General features: G+C 38.2%; 1 protein-coding gene across 1 annotated transcript in view; it reads right to left on the bottom strand.

The window, feature by feature from the left end:
- Positions 1–2255: 2255 nt before the first annotated feature.
- Positions 2256–18993, bottom strand: part of TM9SF3 (transmembrane 9 superfamily member 3) — a 43770-nt gene continuing 27032 nt past the window's right edge. The window contains exons 10-15 of the mRNA XM_027719365.2: positions 12158–12297; positions 10541–10609; positions 10300–10446; positions 10059–10142; positions 9871–9947; positions 2256–5543 (exon numbers count right to left, since the gene is read on the bottom strand). Coding sequence (XP_027575166.1) covers positions 5476–5543; positions 9871–9947; positions 10059–10142; positions 10300–10446; positions 10541–10609; positions 12158–12297 — 585 coding nt within the window. The 3' untranslated portion in view covers positions 2256–5475. The remainder of the gene's footprint in view (positions 5544–9870; positions 9948–10058; positions 10143–10299; positions 10447–10540; positions 10610–12157; positions 12298–18993) is intronic.

The raw sequence follows: 18993 nt of genomic DNA, 5'->3' as shown, positions 1-18993 counted from the left end.
CTCACACTAAGCTAATTACATAACCCACTTTTCTGAGCCCAATCAAATGATAAGACTAGTGATTCAGAATGAAAAAACAACATAAAACTAAATCAAAAGGAGAATTACATCTCTAGTAGCACTAGTGAAAGCACTAGAAAAGCACTGTGCCTTGCCTAGTGCTTTAATATATCCCACATTCTGACATTCCTGATGCAAACCTTTGGGAAATGAGAATGAGCATCCACAAAAACTTCCTTAGGTTCAGTATTGTGTAATGTTCTCATGATGTTCTCTGCCCTGTTTGAAAGCTTCTCAGGAGTTAAATTACTACAGATCTCAAAACATTTCAGAAACCAAAGAAATGCCTGTGACACACAGTCTTCAGGAAAAAATATTTACACATACATGTGGTATCTAACTGTAGCATGTTTTTCTAGGTCAGTCAGCTTGTTAGACAGAACTGCGAGAGACTGGACGTTTTTTTCCCAGATCCAGGATTTCCAGTTTATAGGGCTTAGGTCTAGGCTTTGGTGAATTGGAATCTATCTAGGTAACTACTGCATCATATGGGTAGGCATGCCTCACAATACTAGGAGAATCCTAAAATCACAGATCTGTAATTGTACATAAACTCTCAATTCTAAAAATGCATGTATTTTCTGGACTGTGTAGTCACATAATGCCAGCTGAAGGATAAGCATGAGCCTGTACAGTTATGTTTTGGAATGCTCCAAGCCTGATTCTGAAGGAGATCTTCTATCTAGAATGTAAGAAAAGTTCCAATGGGTTTGGTTTTCATAAGAAAAGAAGCTTCAGCATGCTAGAACCCCCAGAGATTTGATATATTGTTCTGTATTGTATTATTAGGAGCTGGTGAGAAATCTAATGTATCAACAAGCCAAACATCTTGGTAGCAGCTAATAAGATCCCCCTTGTTCATGGCCCATGAGTCCTTGGTTTATTGCAAAAGCCTTGCACCTTAGCAAGTACACTGATGAAAATAAAAGAACTGGTACAGGACTGGGGGCAATGACACCGTGACAGCAAATTTGTCTCCAGGCCTGTCTTCAAGATAGGTTAGTCCACCAGATAAAAAAAGCCTTTTTCTTATCCTTTTCCCGAGTTTCTGTCCTTTAAAGTGATTCTCTCCAAGAACTGCTTGAATTTCCTGGAAATGCACAAAGCCTTCCAGCTTCATGGGTTCTCCCATCATCTTTACAATTCCACACCGCCCCCCTCAAGCCATAACCCAAAAATTGGAGGAAAAATTTCAGAAGCACCAAACTAATAATGAAAATAAATACTGTAACAGTCCCTTCTCTGAACTGAAAAAGCATCTATGAGAGAAAAGCACAAGCTGTGAGGAACTACTTGTAGAACTCACATGCAGATGTCTCCTCTGCAAGTTATGAGAATTTTCTCACTGAAGCCACTTAGCAAAATGGAAATGTTCCCTTGAGAGGCTTTGGAAAACAAATTGGACCAAAACTTTTTTTCCCTCCTGGGGTATGATGCTCCTGAAGAATGCAAGCCATAAACACACTGCTTCAAAACTTTCAAGTGTGGCTTTATTCCAACAGAAGTCCAACAAGCAGGGGCTTTCATGACTTCATGGCTAACCCTGGTAAACAGATACTTGTTTTAGACAGCAGCAGTGCCAACAGCTATTGCAAGGCTGCTCTACCATAGTGCATTTAGCTAGGAAAGGTCCAAGGGATCCAAAACTGGAATTCTTTTTCAATCTACAGGTCCAACAGACTTAAAATGAACCACAAGCTGCACAGTTAAGAATGCATTCAAGACAACAGGACCCCTCTACTCCAGCTCCAAATATTCAGCTTACTTGTCCACAGACTGGAGAGGAGACTTGTCTTTTCTTGAGCTGATGCTTCCTGGACACATTCCAGTGGAAAAACTGCTGATGCACGCACAATTACAGAATTCTGCTGTCTTCAGTGAGGCTGTGTATATATACTTCATTGGCAAATTTGGCTAGATGCTGGTGATGCTGAAGCCAGACCAAAATGTAACCTTCTCCTTTGTGTTAGCTCTGCAGTAATGACACTGATAAGAATGTGCTATCAATTTTACCCAGCTTTAGTACCATAAGAGTAAAAAGTATTAGGGTTTGGGGTTTGTTTTTTATCCTGAAACTTGTTAAAGAAATACACCTAAGACTATCCTACAGAAAACAATTTGTGTGCCCTGTACACAATTTCGAATGTAATTCTGCAGAGGAATTAACAGCATTGTTGCTTCACAACATTCAGACATCAGAGAGAGCATAATGTAATGTTTATTCGCAGTCTCCATTACCTCCAGTCCAGCTTTCACCAATTTTCATACACAAAATACCAGAGGTGTTTTCTATATGCACTCTGCCTCAACTGAAAAGATTTACAATTGTACTTATCTAAAACATTTGGTCAAGATTGGCTATTGCTTATGCAATTATTTACTCAATTCCCTGGCCTCTGTACCAGCAGTGGGAAGTGAAGCACTGACCGGCCAATTGAAAAGTTATCAAAAAGCCTGAATTCAAGAACCAGAAACTCCTAAGAAACAACCATGTTAAGAGGAGTGTTGTCTGTAAGAACTTTATTTCTTCCATAAAAGAAGAAGGACTACATCATCTAAGCAGAGAGCTTCCAAATTCTATTAAGCAAGGGGGTTTAAGCTGCGCCCATGGGGGTTTTTTGGGGGAGGAGGGATAGGAGGGAGGAGAGGGGGAGGACAAATAGCCTTCCCCCAAACAGCAACCATAAAGACAAGCTGTTGAAAACTGGTCACATTTTGCACTCCTTCAGAAACCAAAAGGGGAAAAACAAAGAAAACCCCCAACTTACGTGCTCGGGTGGATGTATAAAAATGTCAATTATTTAAACATAGTACTTCTCTGGAGGAACTTGCTTGCAGAAATGAAAGCAATGCCTGTGCACTATCTATCTTTTCAATGTCACTTTAAAAGATATACAATCCTATCTGGATATGTGAAAGCTAATAATGCCAGAGGACAGAGAAAGCAAGTAGGCAGCCCACCATTCTGTGGCATTAAAAAGTGATTAAATGAAATTCACGAACAGTTTAGTGACATTTCTGATAGACTAATCATATAGCAGTATTCTAAATAGAGAAACGATTATCAAAATATTCCCTTTAAAAAAACTTGTAACTTGGCAGAGTACTTAATGTATATATTGTGTAGAGATAATGGCTTCTCACTTCAGATTTAGAGGAATATGGATGAAAAGAGGGCTTCCCACAGCTGTATGTACTAGAAGTACTAGTACAATATCCAGACTTTGCTTTAAGTCTCCATGTTTTGGAACAAAGGAAAACTAACTATTGACCTAGTTTATAAGCTCATCTTAAAATCAGCCTGTACTTTAAAACTAAAAAAAATTTATTTTATTCAACAGCAGAGTGTTCACCTACAGATACCAATGATTCACTTGAAGCAAAACTTAATTATTTTCAGACAGACTGGTTAAAATTGGCCAGGGAAATCAGAGCTGAAAGCTCAAACACTTTTCAGACATACAGCAGGATGCACTGCTTCCCACTATTACCTACCTGTAGAGTTCCCCCAGGCTCCAACCCATCGCTGCCAAAACACGGACGTTTCTCATTGTGGCTACTGCATTATCAGTACTTTTTATATAGAGACAATACAGTGCTAGTCAATACAAATACTTGGCTCATTTTTTAAATTCAAGAAGTTGCCTTCTCCATGGCAGGTGTTCTATTTCAGACAGCCACACTGATCAAAACATCCCTACATGGCAGATGCCTAAAAAAAACCCATTAAAAAAATCAAGCCAAGTGGCTCTCAAATCTGTCACAAACACATTCAGGATATTTCTAGCTAAATACAGTGCATAATTAACAGTGATCTTAGAAAGACTTAACCTTTATTTGCCCATTTATTTTAGTCCACACTTACCCCAACTTTTCCCAGTACACTGGCTGTATCACAAAACAGATTTCTCCACAGCCAAGAAGAATCTTTTTGGGTTGATCATTCACTTTGGAGTTATACTGTACAATATAGTTGTAAGCAAATTCTGAATTCAAAGCAGGGGGGTTGGATAGATGAAAACCACACTTATACTGTATACAGAAACTGGCGTTCAGCAGTAATCCCTTTTCAAACATTTTCAATTGCAAACTCATCTATTTTCACAATCAATACATTTTTGTCTGAAAAGTTTATTTTAGTTTTCTGAACACTCTAAAGCAACTGTGCTTTTGATGTTACACAAGTGTTCAGATAGGATTAACAAAAATTAAAATGTTCTAAATTACAAATTTAATTCCTGTAAGAGCTTGAGAAAAGAAATAGAACAGAAAAGCATGACATACACACATTGTGAAGAAACCCCAAATTTTCATGCAATGGCAGGCAAGATGTAAAAAGCCACCCGAATTCACACATTTTTACACCGAATCATCAGAAAAGTACTCTGTAGTAAATCTGTACATCCAAATACATTTGGGATCTACACCTAAGTTACATTATTTAATGTTATATACACTTATTACCCCTTGTATGATGTCTAAAGGAAAATCTTCATTCAACCCAAACCCAAAAAAAATGCAAGACTAACTTGGAAAAAAAGGAGAATCACTTTAGACATTCAGTTAAAATGTTGGTTTTGTTTTAATCTAGACCTTAGAGTGTTCATTAAAAAACAAACAATCCTCTTCATTTAACATTTTGCTTTCTAACTGTACAGTAAATTGCATTGCAGAGATCACACTCCGTCTTCAGACTGTATTTTCTTTGGATGGATTTAAGATGTAGCTGGATATTACTTTAAAGATAAATAAAGGGAAGTTGGTCCAACTAGAACAACAGCTGATATATTACATGCATATGGGTTTTTTATATATTTTTAATTTTTTTTTAAACAAATGAATGTAGGGCAGTTGATATCGCAAATAAACCAAAAAGCACCTGGAGTCAAAATATAAAACATACCTCCTATCCGGTCAATGGCAGTAAAAATCAGAAGAGTAATCTTTCTGGAACGGTATTTTTACATAATTTAGAAATGTTAAGTACCAGGAAGACTACTAATCAAGTAGTTTTAGCAGCCAAGTTTCCCTCTTTTTTATTGAATGGAACAAATGCTTTAAATAAACCGTTTGTCCTCTTCACTGAAGAGAGCTAGTCTATTCATCTTTAATGAGCTAGGTTTTTTGTTTTTTTTGATGTTGGTTTTTTTTTTTGGGGGGGGCAGGCGGGGAAGATTAGCCACGTACTGTAGTAATGCCTACTGCATATAATCCAAGCATTTGCTGTGAACAGTTGGAGAAAGCAGTCAGTAAGAACCTAGGATCAATGGAATAGATGTTACTTTAAGCCATCCACAAAATGGAGACCCATATAGTGCCCAGTGTTAAAACCCAAATCTCTTCTCGCGCTTTTTGCTGTGCAAGTTCATCCCCAGGAAAAGAGGAACTGATCCATAGTTCAATTTTCTTATTTCCTTAGTCAATTTTCACATTAGTGTAGATTTTACGAACAAAGGCACTTGTTCCCATGTAACCAATGGCTCCTGCAAAATAAACCAAAAACGTTGAATATGTTAGAGAGCTGATCAAAGTAAAACAGCAATATAAACCACACACACTTAAACAGAGAAAGTCACATAAAGCATGCACTCTGCACACAGAAAATTATCTACCTGCAGTACTTGTTCTCAAACTCCAATTATCCATGCTCCCCCTGAACGTCTGGCAAGAACTTCCCTAGTCTAGCAATCTAAATCCATTAAGCCATCTTACCAAGAGGCCATGCTCACTTGGCCTCGATAAATATAGCAGCCCCCCTACTGCTGCCAATAACCGGGTCCATTTTTTCTGAACAGAGGGTAAAAAACATACAATCACCCACTCTGCAGGGAAGGTGGATGGGAGGGCAGGTTTTTATTATAAGTTACATGCCTTCTGGATGAGTGTTTTATTGGCAGATGGCTTTTTCCCTCCCACAAGGCACAAATAATAATAGATCCCCATCCCAGGAGTCTTACACTCCAAGGAGGTCTGTACAAAGAGATTAAACAAGTAGCAGTTAGTAGTTAAAGGAAATTGCAACCTGTGGTTTTCAAATTAGTAAGAGTCATGAGCAGAGTATGCATTGTCACAGCAGTAATAACAGAACAGGTCACTGGGTTTTTGATAGGGGCAACAGTTTATGCTAAACCCAAAATACTGCAGTACGAAGGACATCCAGAAAAATGAAAGACATGCACTGGACCAAGACCTCTTCTCAGAAAGAGATTCAGCAACTTACCTGGTCAAACCCAGAACCCCAGGTTTGCCAGGCTCAGTAAATACTGTGGTGACTACTGCTGTCAGACCGCCAGCACAGTCATAAAATATGGGAAGGATGGAGAAGTCAGGATCTCTAACTGACTACAGAGAACACCTAACATTAAATGATTGGATGCTTGGTAAAGAACAGAGAAAAGATATTTTTCCTTCCTTGAAGCAATACAGAGCAAAGCATGAAACATTTGCAGTGAACTAGGATGCATCAGAATTGCAGAAGACATGTTAAATACAAAAGTCTAACCAACGCTAGAAGTTTTCTGCTAAACTTTCATTTTTCAGTACAAATATAAAGGGGGTTTTCTGCTTTTATAAATTACGGCCATAGAGACCTGCAGCTGGCAGTGCTGTCTAAGGAGTTATTCAGATCTTGGAAGAGTTCTTTAAATCCCAGGGATGATGTGTTAATTTATGAAGTCACAAGATTTTGATTTTTAGACCCCCAAAAGCCCAAAATTCAGACCTAATCAGGAAATCTGCACAAGGCAGACCTGATGCATCATTTCAATGTTTTTGGAGTGGTAAAGACCCTGTGGAGTCAGTTTTTGTACTGCATAGCATTTCAAGTTGTATAAATATCATGGCAACCATTCAGGTGGCCAGCAAACAAGAGATCTGCATTACTAATTTGGGCAAAGTAGGGTTCAATTAAAACAAATACAGCATACACAAGATCAGGATGTTGCTTGCAAGCCTGCCCATTCAAGGAGAGACCACTACAGCATTTGGACAGACCCAAATGCAGGCTGTGAAGAGAGGTGATGTGAGCTTGGAATCATACAGAGGAACATGCAGATTCTTCTGTAGCTTGTCAAGAAATTAATCTGCCTTATGCAGTAAACGGAGAAAATAATGGCAAGGGACTCTTGTTTTAACACTCATGATGTTTTTCCTGTTAAAGCAAACACTGTCAATAGACCCAAGGCCCATTTTAGTTGCTAAACTCAGATACATTCCAGAACTTGTTCTGAGAGTTCCTCTAGTGATGTGATGCCAGGTATCACAGAGACTTGAGAGAGTAAAGCATTAATTGTGTTTCATTTGGGATCTAGAGAATGGATGAGATGGAAGTGAGGGGGATGAGTAGAGAGTAGCAGTCACATGAGACCACAAGCTCTCATCCCCATAAACAAATCATAACCTATTCTGAATCACAGGAGCCTTATCCATGAAGGCCACTAGTGGCCAATACCCAAGGCAGGGGTTAAGCCTCAAGGCTACTTCACAGGCATTGAATAAAACATGGGGCAGGGAGGCGGAAAGCCTAGGCAATGAGGACTAAAGAATGTCCTCCTGAATCAAATGCAGGGCAGCTGGCTCATCTGAATAAAAAAACACAGTAAAGAGAAATATTTTATTTATGTATTAAACACCTTACCAGATGATATTTATAACTTGGTTATGGCCTATATAGGTTTAGTGGAAATAGACTGCAATCATATTTCAGCAGAACAAGCTTTTAAATAAAGAAAAATGTCCAAATATTTAGGAAGAGCAACTATAAAACAAAAAAAAGATTAATTCCCATCTATTATTTCAAACCAATTAACACTTACTACAGTTGTGACTTTGTAAGCACAGAATTTTTTTTAAAAGCCCTTCAGGCATACTTACAGTATTTATTTGGATGCTGAAGTGTGGTATTGCAAGAGGCCTTTCTATACTATGTAGCTCCTAAGCCATCCACTAAGTTGGGGAATAAGTTTTATTCTTTTCTGTCACTAAGAGGAAAGGGAAACATGAGGAGCTCAAAAGGTTTGGAAGTTCTCATGGGCTCCCTACTGTCCAGCCCCAGAACTGAGATGCTCTGCAGAGAGCAGCCAACTTTGTGGATCAAAGCATCCCACTACATGTGGGGTTTGAGTTCACTAGGCATTGTCAAGGGCATTAAACCCAGAGTTGGATGATACATGCCTACAGAGAGTTCCCCTGCTGCTGCTTTGGGCCCTAACGAGTTGGTCTCGTACCCAACTGTGTGACAGCGAACACGCCCATTCGCGTGAGCCCCCACAGAACAGCTCCACACACTTTTCACAGGACACGTACAGTCAGGAGCACGCACACTGCACAATTCCTTAACACAAATGTCTTTGTTAGACCTCAATGGCTGCAAGTTCCCTAGACAAATGCTTTTTGACAGGGGATTTTTTTTCTTCACTCCACATGCTGAAAATGGGAGTTCTCAGTAAAAAGGAATCTCACAGCTTCTCTTCCAACACACTTAAAAAGACAAAAAGAAATCTCAATAGTGCTATGGAAATAAAGTTTAGTGTGCTAAAGTATTTTCTGTTTTTGAATAAATTTGGATTTTACTCTAATATTCCATCAAATAGTGTCCTACCATGAGTAGAAAGCATTTGACAATCTTCCTTTTCCATGTTTTAAAAAACATTTTAATTACAGAAACTGGTGGGCAAGCTTGGCTTCTGCATCATACACATTTTAATCAATACCAGCCTGAGCACTTTAAAAAGAAAAGATTAGAGCTGAAAAGTATAAGCCTATTAAAGAAAAAAAATGGCTGCAAGACTACCAAAACAGCAGGGAAGTCTTGTAATGTGCCAAGAACCTGATGAAGCAAGATTAGACTGTATGAGGGAAAAGGGGAACAGGTACTCAACAGTTAAGAGATTAATTCCCTCCCCTTTTCATAAAGCATTGTGATATTACCCACCCTCTTGAGATATCAGGAAATCTATACTTTACAGAATTAAGTTCCTGTAAGACATCATGTGTCTCATATAAACTAAAAGAAATCCTCCCATTAGTTACAGGACTATTCATTCACTGCTAAGAAGCATTAAATAAAGATCAAACATAAAAAGCAAATAACATCATAGAAAAGTGCAAAAGAACCAAGAAGCACTTTCTGAAAGTCATAAATAAGAGGATAAAAATAAGGTTAACAGGTGAACAAGTTGATTTGACTTTACCAGATGACCTCCATGCCATGTTTTTCTCTAAACACTGTCAAAACAGTATCTTAAAAAAGCAATGAAATCCAGCTGCACACAGGAGCACTCCGCACTCTCCTCACCTGTGAATATTTCAATACTTATTTGTCAAATGTTGAACTGAAGTTTCAGCCCTTTCTGCTCTGGTCACCCTCATTTACACATGCCACAAGATACAGACAGTACTGTCATCAGTATTGTGCTAACATTTATGCCTCAATGGATGTCCCAGCTCCTTGTCTTGAGGCAACAGTAAAAATTTCGAAGCAAAATGCTAGCATAGATTCAACTTAATTTGGAATTTATTTTGCAGAATTTCTTCCCGAGTATTGAGTCTTTCAAGTTTGCATTGAGGGTGAAATTTTCTGCACAGTGCATAAATTATCTTTCTGCCAGAAGACACAATACACAAAAATCTTTTATATTAGGTAGGAACAAAGTATAAGCAGAGAACTCTTCAGATTCTTTTCAAAGATTCTAAGCTTTTTTGAGCAGACCTTGCAGACACACATTCCACCACCAAAACCATAAGCTAAATTCAGAAATATGACAGTCTGAAAAATTCTGTTAAAAAAATGTGAAAATATCTGAAACTTACCACACATTATTCCCAAAGCTGTGCTAAATACTGCCATATAACCAAAGTAAAATGATGTCTGAAACAAGCCATACATCCTGAAAAAGAAAGACAGGAATTTATGCTAGGTATTTTCCTCAGGTTTTTTGTCAATAAACTTACTTGGCACTACAGTAATCTGATATTCAACCAAGAAAACTACCACTTACTTTGTCTTGAAAAAGTAGTAGTAAAAGGAGTACATGTAAACATAAATCGCAGTTGATGCCGCAGAAAGAAAGCTCGTCCATTGCCTAGAAGTAAACACACATGTCCATCATGCATCTAGCCAAAAGGCTTCCCAAGAAGATGTACAAGGCACTTGGAAAAGACCCATCTAGACTGAAGAAACATTACTTTTCTACAAAACTCTCACAATCTAGTTCACTGTGCAAATTATGCAATACTTACCACCTGTAATCCTCTGCGTTTAGCAGGAAATACGTACAAACAATAGTCACACAAACTGTCACAATGCAGAGGATAACCAGAACCAACATCATAAAGCCATAAACGTAGTAGATCTTGTAAGCCCAGAATGAAGTAAAAATGAAATACCTGTAGAAAGTAAAAAAAATATGCAGATGATATTGTAATTAAACTTAAAATATTATAATTTTTAATCAAGCTGTCAAATAGCTGAGATACTCACATTTCAATAAAAATTGATCCAAAAGGGAGGATTCCACCCAGGCAAACAATAACAGCTGGTTCCATGAACCTGAAAGATATAAAGATTAGGTTAGGGACAATTTTAATTTTTCATTTATAAGCATATTAAGACCAGATAATTAATATAGCACAGGGCATTATTTAAAAGGCATGAAGAACATTTCTGTCTCATATCAGCATATGAGAATGAAGATTCCCTCAAAAATGTCATGGGTAGGGATAAAAGAAGGAGTTATTCTCAGGAACATAACACTCATACCTATCACCTCCAGGCAATAAGGTTAGCCATCTAACCAGCCTTAAAGCCACAAAAAGAAGCTCTCTTGCCCAAAAGAGGACTAAGCAATCAAGCCTCATGACATCCACTAGCCTTGAATGAAGGCAGTGAAAACTCAGTGCTTTTGAAGGCTACAAACACAGCAAACAGTACAAAGAAAATTCTGCAGGATAATCGTTATATAATTAAGAACCAGTGTTTATTTTTAATGCTATACTGAGTCATGAACATATGGCTAAAAATGAATGCTCAGCTACCTGTAGATGATACTGTCACTTACTAAAGGTGACCTCTGTGTAGTACTTGCGATGATGCTGAATCTAACTACTAACCAGTGATTTAATTTGCAGCTTCTTTTATTATTTATAGGGAGAGTTGTCTAAGTTGATGGTGTGCTATTTCATCATCTTCAAGAAAAGTATCTTATTTCTTTTTATCTGTCATGCTGATCCAGAAAAATCCATCAGATTCCCAAGATACAGGTCACAATATAAATCACTTTCTAGCATCTGAGCTGCACAAGTCACTACTAAAAAGAGACTTAGTGTGCTGCACTTCCTGGACATCACAGGCGTACATGTTTCAGTGCCCCCTTCACTTTGTCTGTTCCATTCCTCTGAACAGAGAAAGCAAGAAAAATCTATTTAAAAAATCCTTTGAGGATATTTTAATTTCCATAGCTTGCTGCTTCTGCTTCAGAATGAAATTAATAGGAAAAAGTGACTGCATTGATAATTTTCCAAAAACTTAAGTGTACTTTTTGAGACTAGGCGCCCCTTTACATTCACTTCAAAAATAGTGAAGGCTTCTTCACAATTCAAACCATATACCTGTAATATTTTAGGCTCTGTGCCATCAAAAAAAGTGCAGAATTGGGAACAGCACTGCAAGCTTCTCCCACCATCACCCTGCAAATGTCTCAGCTTATACACAGAGACCATTAATCAGAACAGTTCTGCCTCCAAGGCACACTCAATCCTAAACCTCTAAGAGGCATTAACTAAAGAGGAGAGGTTTTAGTTTCAAGATACCTAGACAAGAACTGCATTGGCTCCATCCCCTTTATACAGGGACTAAAAAACATTTCAGGCAAAATGTAATTCAGCAATCCAGGAGTGTAAAGTCTGCTACAACTATTAACCGTGGTGTTTTAACTCGGAAGAAAAATCATATTAAGGAAACACCAGTTGAGCTGTTCTTTTAGACACAACTCAATTTAAATAAAAAGTTATTTCAGAAAAACTGAAGAAGTTATTTTTAGAAGTTATTTTAAATGTACAGAAGTGATTAATTCTAGTTAACATTCATGCTCATCTTTACCATTTCTTCTCTGGTATGGGACGAGGCACTGCATTGACACGACATGGAAAGTTAGGCTGTCCTGACAGATTTCGGCCAAGAATTGTACCAACCAGGTTCAGTGGAAGGATGACAAAGAAACAAATACAGCACACTGCCACCTGTAAGCAAAACAATTGAAGTTGTAATTTAAAAAAACACATATAAGACAACAAAAGTAAATAACCAACCAATATTAGTCCTTAGTAGTTATTGCTGTAGACTTAAGTAGTTATTGCTGTAGACTTATACTCCTACTATGAAGCATTAGTCAACATATACCTAGTTTATCAAATGGAAGCATATTTTTCCTGAGAAACTTTCTAATAAACATTATTGAGCATATTTTCAAGAATCAGTTGAGAGAACAGAACCATTACAGACTGTTTTACTGTTTCCATCTAATCATTATACTCAATACACTGCACAGGAAATAAAAGGAAATCTTCATGGTACTTCATAACAGAAAATGTCATCAGCATCTCTTACACTTTTGCAGAGTGCTATCCCTGGGAATTAACATCTAGCAGCTAGGCAGTTGCATACAAGATTACAACTGTTAGGTGCAAAACTTTTAATCCAGTCTCAAAAAGACCCAAACAAGAACCGCAAGGCCATGTCAGAATGTCACCAATCAAAATTTTGGGTTCAATTTTTTCCACTATGCACCGACTAGGTTATTAAGAACGTGGACTGAACTAATAAACAGTGACCACTGGTATGCAAAGATTACACTATTTAGAAGCACAATGGCCCTACTTACATGGAGAAACCAAGTTTATGCATAATGCAGCAAAGTCAAGCCAGTGTTCCAGCTCTTTCCAATGGAACAACCTCCCTAAAAATTTACCATGAATCATCTTTTTTTTGCTAGTATACTTATATAGCTCTATTTTTGCTATTCCTTGAAGGTAACATAGTTTATCTTCCAAAACAGGAAAATTTCAAGTATTTACCAAGACATTCACTACTCTTAACTCTTTAGCACAAAATGAACTAGCATTAGACAGTTCAGTAACTTTTTGATATTGATAATTAAAGACAGAACAGTTGCACATAATGCAATAACCACAGTTCTGAATGCTGACCCTGTGACCTTTTCTATGCAAACATATGAAAATACTGCCTTTTAATGGCACTGTTGCCTGAGGCTCTGTGTACACCCTGGTGCCTCCCGAGAAAGAAGCTGTATTCATCTTGCACTCCATCAGAATGCAAACCATGGCAGCACATTAATGCAGAACAATGGACAGGTTTAAGAGTCACACACTGACTTGCTTAAGAAGCAGTTACTCCAAGGATAAATAAAAGCTGTTCATGTATGTTATACCTACAGAAATCTACTGCAAGCAGCTGAAAAGCAAGAACTACACTAGCTCAATACAAACTCAGCATTAGGTGAATCACACAAGTTTAAGGCAACATTTGACTAAAGTCAGTGGATTATTCCTCTATTAATGACTTGTATATCATTAGGTCAGAGGGGAATGGAAAACATTGCCTGGGGCTGGATGGAGCAAGCCTTCATACTTCACAGAAGGGGAACACCAAACTGGTGGTCAACAAGCAGAAGCACTTTCCAGACTGCTCTGTATATCTTTGAGGAAAGGTTATTAAAGAATTACATCATGAGCCACTAAAATATGAAGCTTCAATGGTAAATAAGGAGAAGCTAAGTAGTACTTACAGTTGCAGTATAAATAATATAATAATAAAGCAGTTTTTACACAATTAATTCATATTTAGTAGCTCCCATTTATCTTCCATTACTCAAAACAAACCACAGGTAAGCAAGCATAATGCCTTAGATAGGACACTGAGGTTGCCCAAGAATAAATTACAGCAGAAGTATACAACTTGCTCCATTAATGGATGCAGGTTCTGCCCTTGAAAACTACTCAGTTTAAATGAATGAGCAGATGAGAATTTTCAGAGAAAAATGTCAAAAAGTATCAGAAACATCAAACAACATCATCTTGAGTGCTACCTTTATTAAAATTCTCACCAAAAATTCCCAGCTTGTTTGAAGTGCAGTGAGTAGAAGAGATGTTCAAAAATTAAGGTCTGGATAGGGTTCAAGAATTTCTGATCTGAATATATTGAAACCATTTCCATTTTCAAGAAAAGTGTGCTCTGCTTCCTGCAGCAAGGCCCTCTGGTGTGTCAAGTGGCCCCTGCCCATGGTGCTCTGTGGTGTTCTAGCAGGTAGGTTTCATACCTGGCTGAGGCAAAAAGCTCAGACCCAGGCAGCATGAAAAGACATCTGTACTGCTCATCCAGCCCCAACTGTCTTTTGCATCTATCAAGATGACTGTAGCTTAATTTCTTGATCTCGGAAATTTCCCCTGTCTGGGAACAGTGGTAGAAAGTGAATCCACTGCTTTATTGCATAAAGAAACTGTCTGGGAACAGCCTTGGATTCTGAGATCACCTGGACCAAGACTTAATAGCTTGTATTTGTCCATCTGGTAAAGCATGTCTATTATAGGGAATATACGTAGAAAGAATATAACTATGGACAAGGACCCAAGCAAGGAACATCCAGGCCTAATTACTGATTAGCTGGCAAACTCCTAGATGAAAAAAAGGCTATCAGTAGCATCTCATTCTAGTGACATGCACTGCAGAGCTGAATGGCTTCAAATCAGGTGGGCAAGGAGAAGACCCAGCTTGATCCAGCAGGGCTTGGCTGTTGTGTTATCCAGAAAACTGACTACGCAGCAGCTTTGAAATCTAAAGTGTTTATCTGCATAAAACAAGCTGAGGCAGACCAAGGTTCCTTAAATAATGGCTTCAGTAAGTACAGTCAAGCAGTCCCCAGTACGCTTATAACTGGCATCTGTCAGAAAATCTGAGTGCTTGTGATTTCATTATCAGATCAGTCAAAGCATGACTGATACTGATGTAGCATCTTACATTATACTAACCATCAGCTGAAAAATGAACTCATCTCAGACAGACCAGATGGCATCTTCAGTGAGACCCAGTAAGCAGCATTAGATAAAGTCCCCGTTTTGTTAAACAGTGAACTGCCGTCTGTCAGTGCTATGCTATGTTCTGAGGACAGTGGAAAGTGAAGCACATTCTTTTCCTTTTTTTCATGGAGCCATTTAGGAGTATAAAGTTATCTGAGATGATTTTGCAGTGCAAAGGAAACCCAATCGAGCAAGCAAGGACAGGCCATAGCACAGACTCAGGAATGCCTTCTACTCCCACCTGCCACTGATAACCTGTTCAAAATGATAAAGACGTGAATGTTTTGTCTTCTGAGATAAGCCCACCCTGCTGACAGCAACTTGCTGGTCTTAGCAGGTTGACCAACACAACTGGTCCTAGTTGTACACACCATGCTGAATTCAGTAGCATCTTCTTTCTTGCTGTCTGAATCACAGGTAGTCTACCTGCTCAGATTGATAACTGGTGAAATAGTCTTGGTAGTAATAGTCTTCCCTGGATGTGAGAGATGACTGGAGATAGCTGGCTGTTTGATCTTTTCAGGCACGTTCCTCTTAATTTCAGATCTAAGGCGAAGACAGTGCCCCCCCCCAAACTAAGCAGGTAGTCCCTGTTGCCACAGATGGTAAGGACAGTGATGATGCAGGCTGGGCAGTATCTAAACCTACAGAGTTTAAATCCAAACTGAAGCAAACACAGGGCACTGGGGTACACAAGTATCTTAATGATGAAATTATGAGATTTCTGCCTACAAGATTTTTGAGAGCAAGAGTACAACAGGAAAAGCAGTCCAGGCACTTACTGGCCTCCATTTCACCATCAGAAATGGTAAGAAGAAATGAAGGCAGGATCAAGACACATACCTGCCCTACCCTCCTGCAGAGGTCACCAGTAACACACTAAAAAACCCAAACCCTAATAATAGCTGTTGTGTGACAGGCAGAGATAAGAAAGTTAGGTCTTTGTGAGCCTTTTAAGAGAAGTACTACTGTAACATCAGCCAAGAGAAACTCAAAGAACCACTTTAACTACCAATTCATAAAACACAAATTATGCAGAGGCAAATATACTACATCTACAAAGCTGTTTTTTCATAAAGCAAACAAGTACAGGTTCTCTATAAGCCATATCACTCAAGACCAATTACATAGGTTTCTGTACCAAGACAGTACATTAAAAAATACTTATTCCATTTTGACTGTTGCATTTTTGTTGTACAAAATATCTCATTTATACACAAATCCCTGATTTAGTTTGCAGGTTTTAGTTGCCATAGAAAAGACTGTCAACCTCACCAAGCCTGCATTTTAACTCCTTTTTGTTTTGTTTTGATGGAAAAAGAATATTCTACTGTCCTTGACTAAATGTGCAGAACTCGGTTTTCCATATTTAAAAGGAAACATTGTCAGGAGGGATATAATTTATGTCCTAGTGCCATGTGTTTCATATTTTCTGACAACTGTAGATTAAGCTTCATTCAAAGGTGATAATTAAAATTTTTATGAGCATATCTAATATTAAACAGCTACTGGCAGGCTATGGTGCCTTGACTGCTTAATGCACAGGGAAGAAAAGCAATAAAAATTAACTGTCAAAGCAGCAGCTTGATCTTTCCTGTCAGCTACCAAAACAGCACTCTCAGTCATGAGACTCTCTCCCATATAAAGGTTACTGAATTTGTTTAGTGCAACAGTTTCCAGTATATCATCTGGTCAAAATACATATCATCTTACAGCAACAAGAAAAGAATAGAAGGTTTCAAAATAAAGTGGTATTAAATTTATTACAAGTAAGTTGTTAATCTAGGGTGCTGCTCTGGGTAATAAATTGAACTGTTAAAAATGTAGGCAGAAGCATTAAGCTGTGTCTATTTTCAGCAAAACTAAGGGTTTTGACCAAGGGTACCACAGTCACTTCCAAGCAATTTGAGGAAGCACCCTGCTGAATGTATGTAACAGGATTTTTTTCTATTTTTAGCCAGGTGTATTTCCTTATCTGGCTCAAGGAATGAAAATCTTTGGCACTACCGGGTCCTCTTTTTTTCAGTGGCAGTCAATACTCCTATCAACTCGAACCTGTCAGGGAAAACTGCAGCCTGCATTAAGCTATCTATTGGAGGAATCACTTTCTTCTTTTCAAAACAAGGTATAAAAGATGCAAACAGGGTCTCTCAATCCCAAGAGAAAATCAACGTGCTTTACCTTGTTTAATTAAACCATTAAAAATGCACACTGGAAATGTTAGTCACAAAGGAACCTACTGCTCAAACAAAACAAAACCAGTACATCTTAAACAGTTAATAGAAGCTGCACAGATTCTGCAGTCAGAATATCACATTAGTCATAGCAGGCTTAATGGAAATCTTTAAATTATGTATTGCACACAGAACAACGTAAGCAGTCACAACTTATGAAATGCCCGAATTAAGACGACCCCTTCAAATTCAGTCATGCTGTACTCAGTAGAAATTCTTCATTACTTAGCATTGCTGCACAGAACTACTACCATGCTCCTCAAACATATATGGAAAAGTCACTTCATATGCCATTATTTAAAATTCTTCTTAAATGTTCCATGCTCCACTTTTTACATATAATTCAAACACAACAAAATAGAAAGATGATTAATAAATACATTGAAAAGACTGACAAACATCAACAGAAGGTAAGTCAAGGTGTATAACAACTTCAGAACTTGATGTTCACCAGTAACAGGATATAATAAACAAAATACACATAAAAAATTAAATTTGGGCTCCAAAGGGATGAATAATTGAACAGTACCCATTGCATTTCTATAAAGGTGAAGGGACGAGTGAAAAAAGCAGAGATTTTTATATCTCCTTTATATGTCTAGGGAGTGAAAAGCTTTAAAGTAAAAAGTTTTAAAAAGCTCTCATATTTGAATAAAATCTATCACATTCTAGACTGCATTCTGAAGGAAAGGCCAGCTGAAAGATATCCCAGGGAAGAGATTAAGCCTTTGTTCAGGCTCGTGGTGTATTTCACTGCAGAAGGTCTGTCACTGTAGGTAAGACAGCTTGTACATATTTCCAAAAGGGCTAAGGGCAGAGTCCCAAGAGTGGAGACTGAATTCAGAAAGAAGCTCGAGATCTTCGCAGGTTCTGCCACATCTTTGAGGAGATTCCAGACATCAGGAATGAGTTGTACAAGCTCTGACATTCAAAACAGAGTACAAGGTCGGTGAGATGCATGAAGGTCCTGAAGAGCCCAATCAATTTGAGCATTTCAAGACGCAGTGTAGAAGAGTGGACACCAGGATGCAGCAACTAGGTGTTAACTTGGATGTCTTGGCTTTGATACTATCAGCTGTCCTTGCCTAGATTCCATAGAAAAGTCTATCTGGAGGGAGGAATTAAGTCACAGAGGCTCCCTAGGTTCACTAGGAAGTGGCAATGCCAAATGGGCAAAGCACAGGATGACACATTCAAGAATGGCCTCAGCATCCTTTTAGTTCGGGAACTTTTTTCAGCAACTCAGTTTGTGCTTTTTCCAGGTTTACAGTAGTCGAGAAGAGGGGACAAATCTTGTCAGCAATTTAAATCAAGGAGAGTGGTTTCAAGACATGCCAGGGTAAAGGAAGTAACTTCTGTATTGTAGTACATTTAGATGACAGAGGTTTTATTTCCCCAAGAAATCAGCAGCAGCAAGCTTGCATTATACAATTCTTTACATTGAAAACAAAGGTGGAAAGCTACAAAGGTATCATCCATAAAGCCAGAGGGCTTCCTGGGGACTTCAACCTAAAGCATAACACGGTAATTGCAAGCAATTTCTATTTCCTTCTACAAACCAGCTTGTTGATTTGAAGTCATTAGAGCGTTGCTCATTCTGATGAAGTTT

The sequence above is a fragment of the Pipra filicauda genome, unplaced genomic scaffold (assembly GCF_003945595.2).
Source record: "Pipra filicauda isolate LSUMZ 115617 unplaced genomic scaffold, ASM394559v2 scaffold96_size2947999_pilon, whole genome shotgun sequence".
Lineage (NCBI taxonomy): Eukaryota > Metazoa > Chordata > Aves > Passeriformes > Pipridae > Pipra > Pipra filicauda.
Note: the sequence above shows the minus strand (reverse complement) of the source record. Positions and strands in the feature narration are given on the sequence as shown.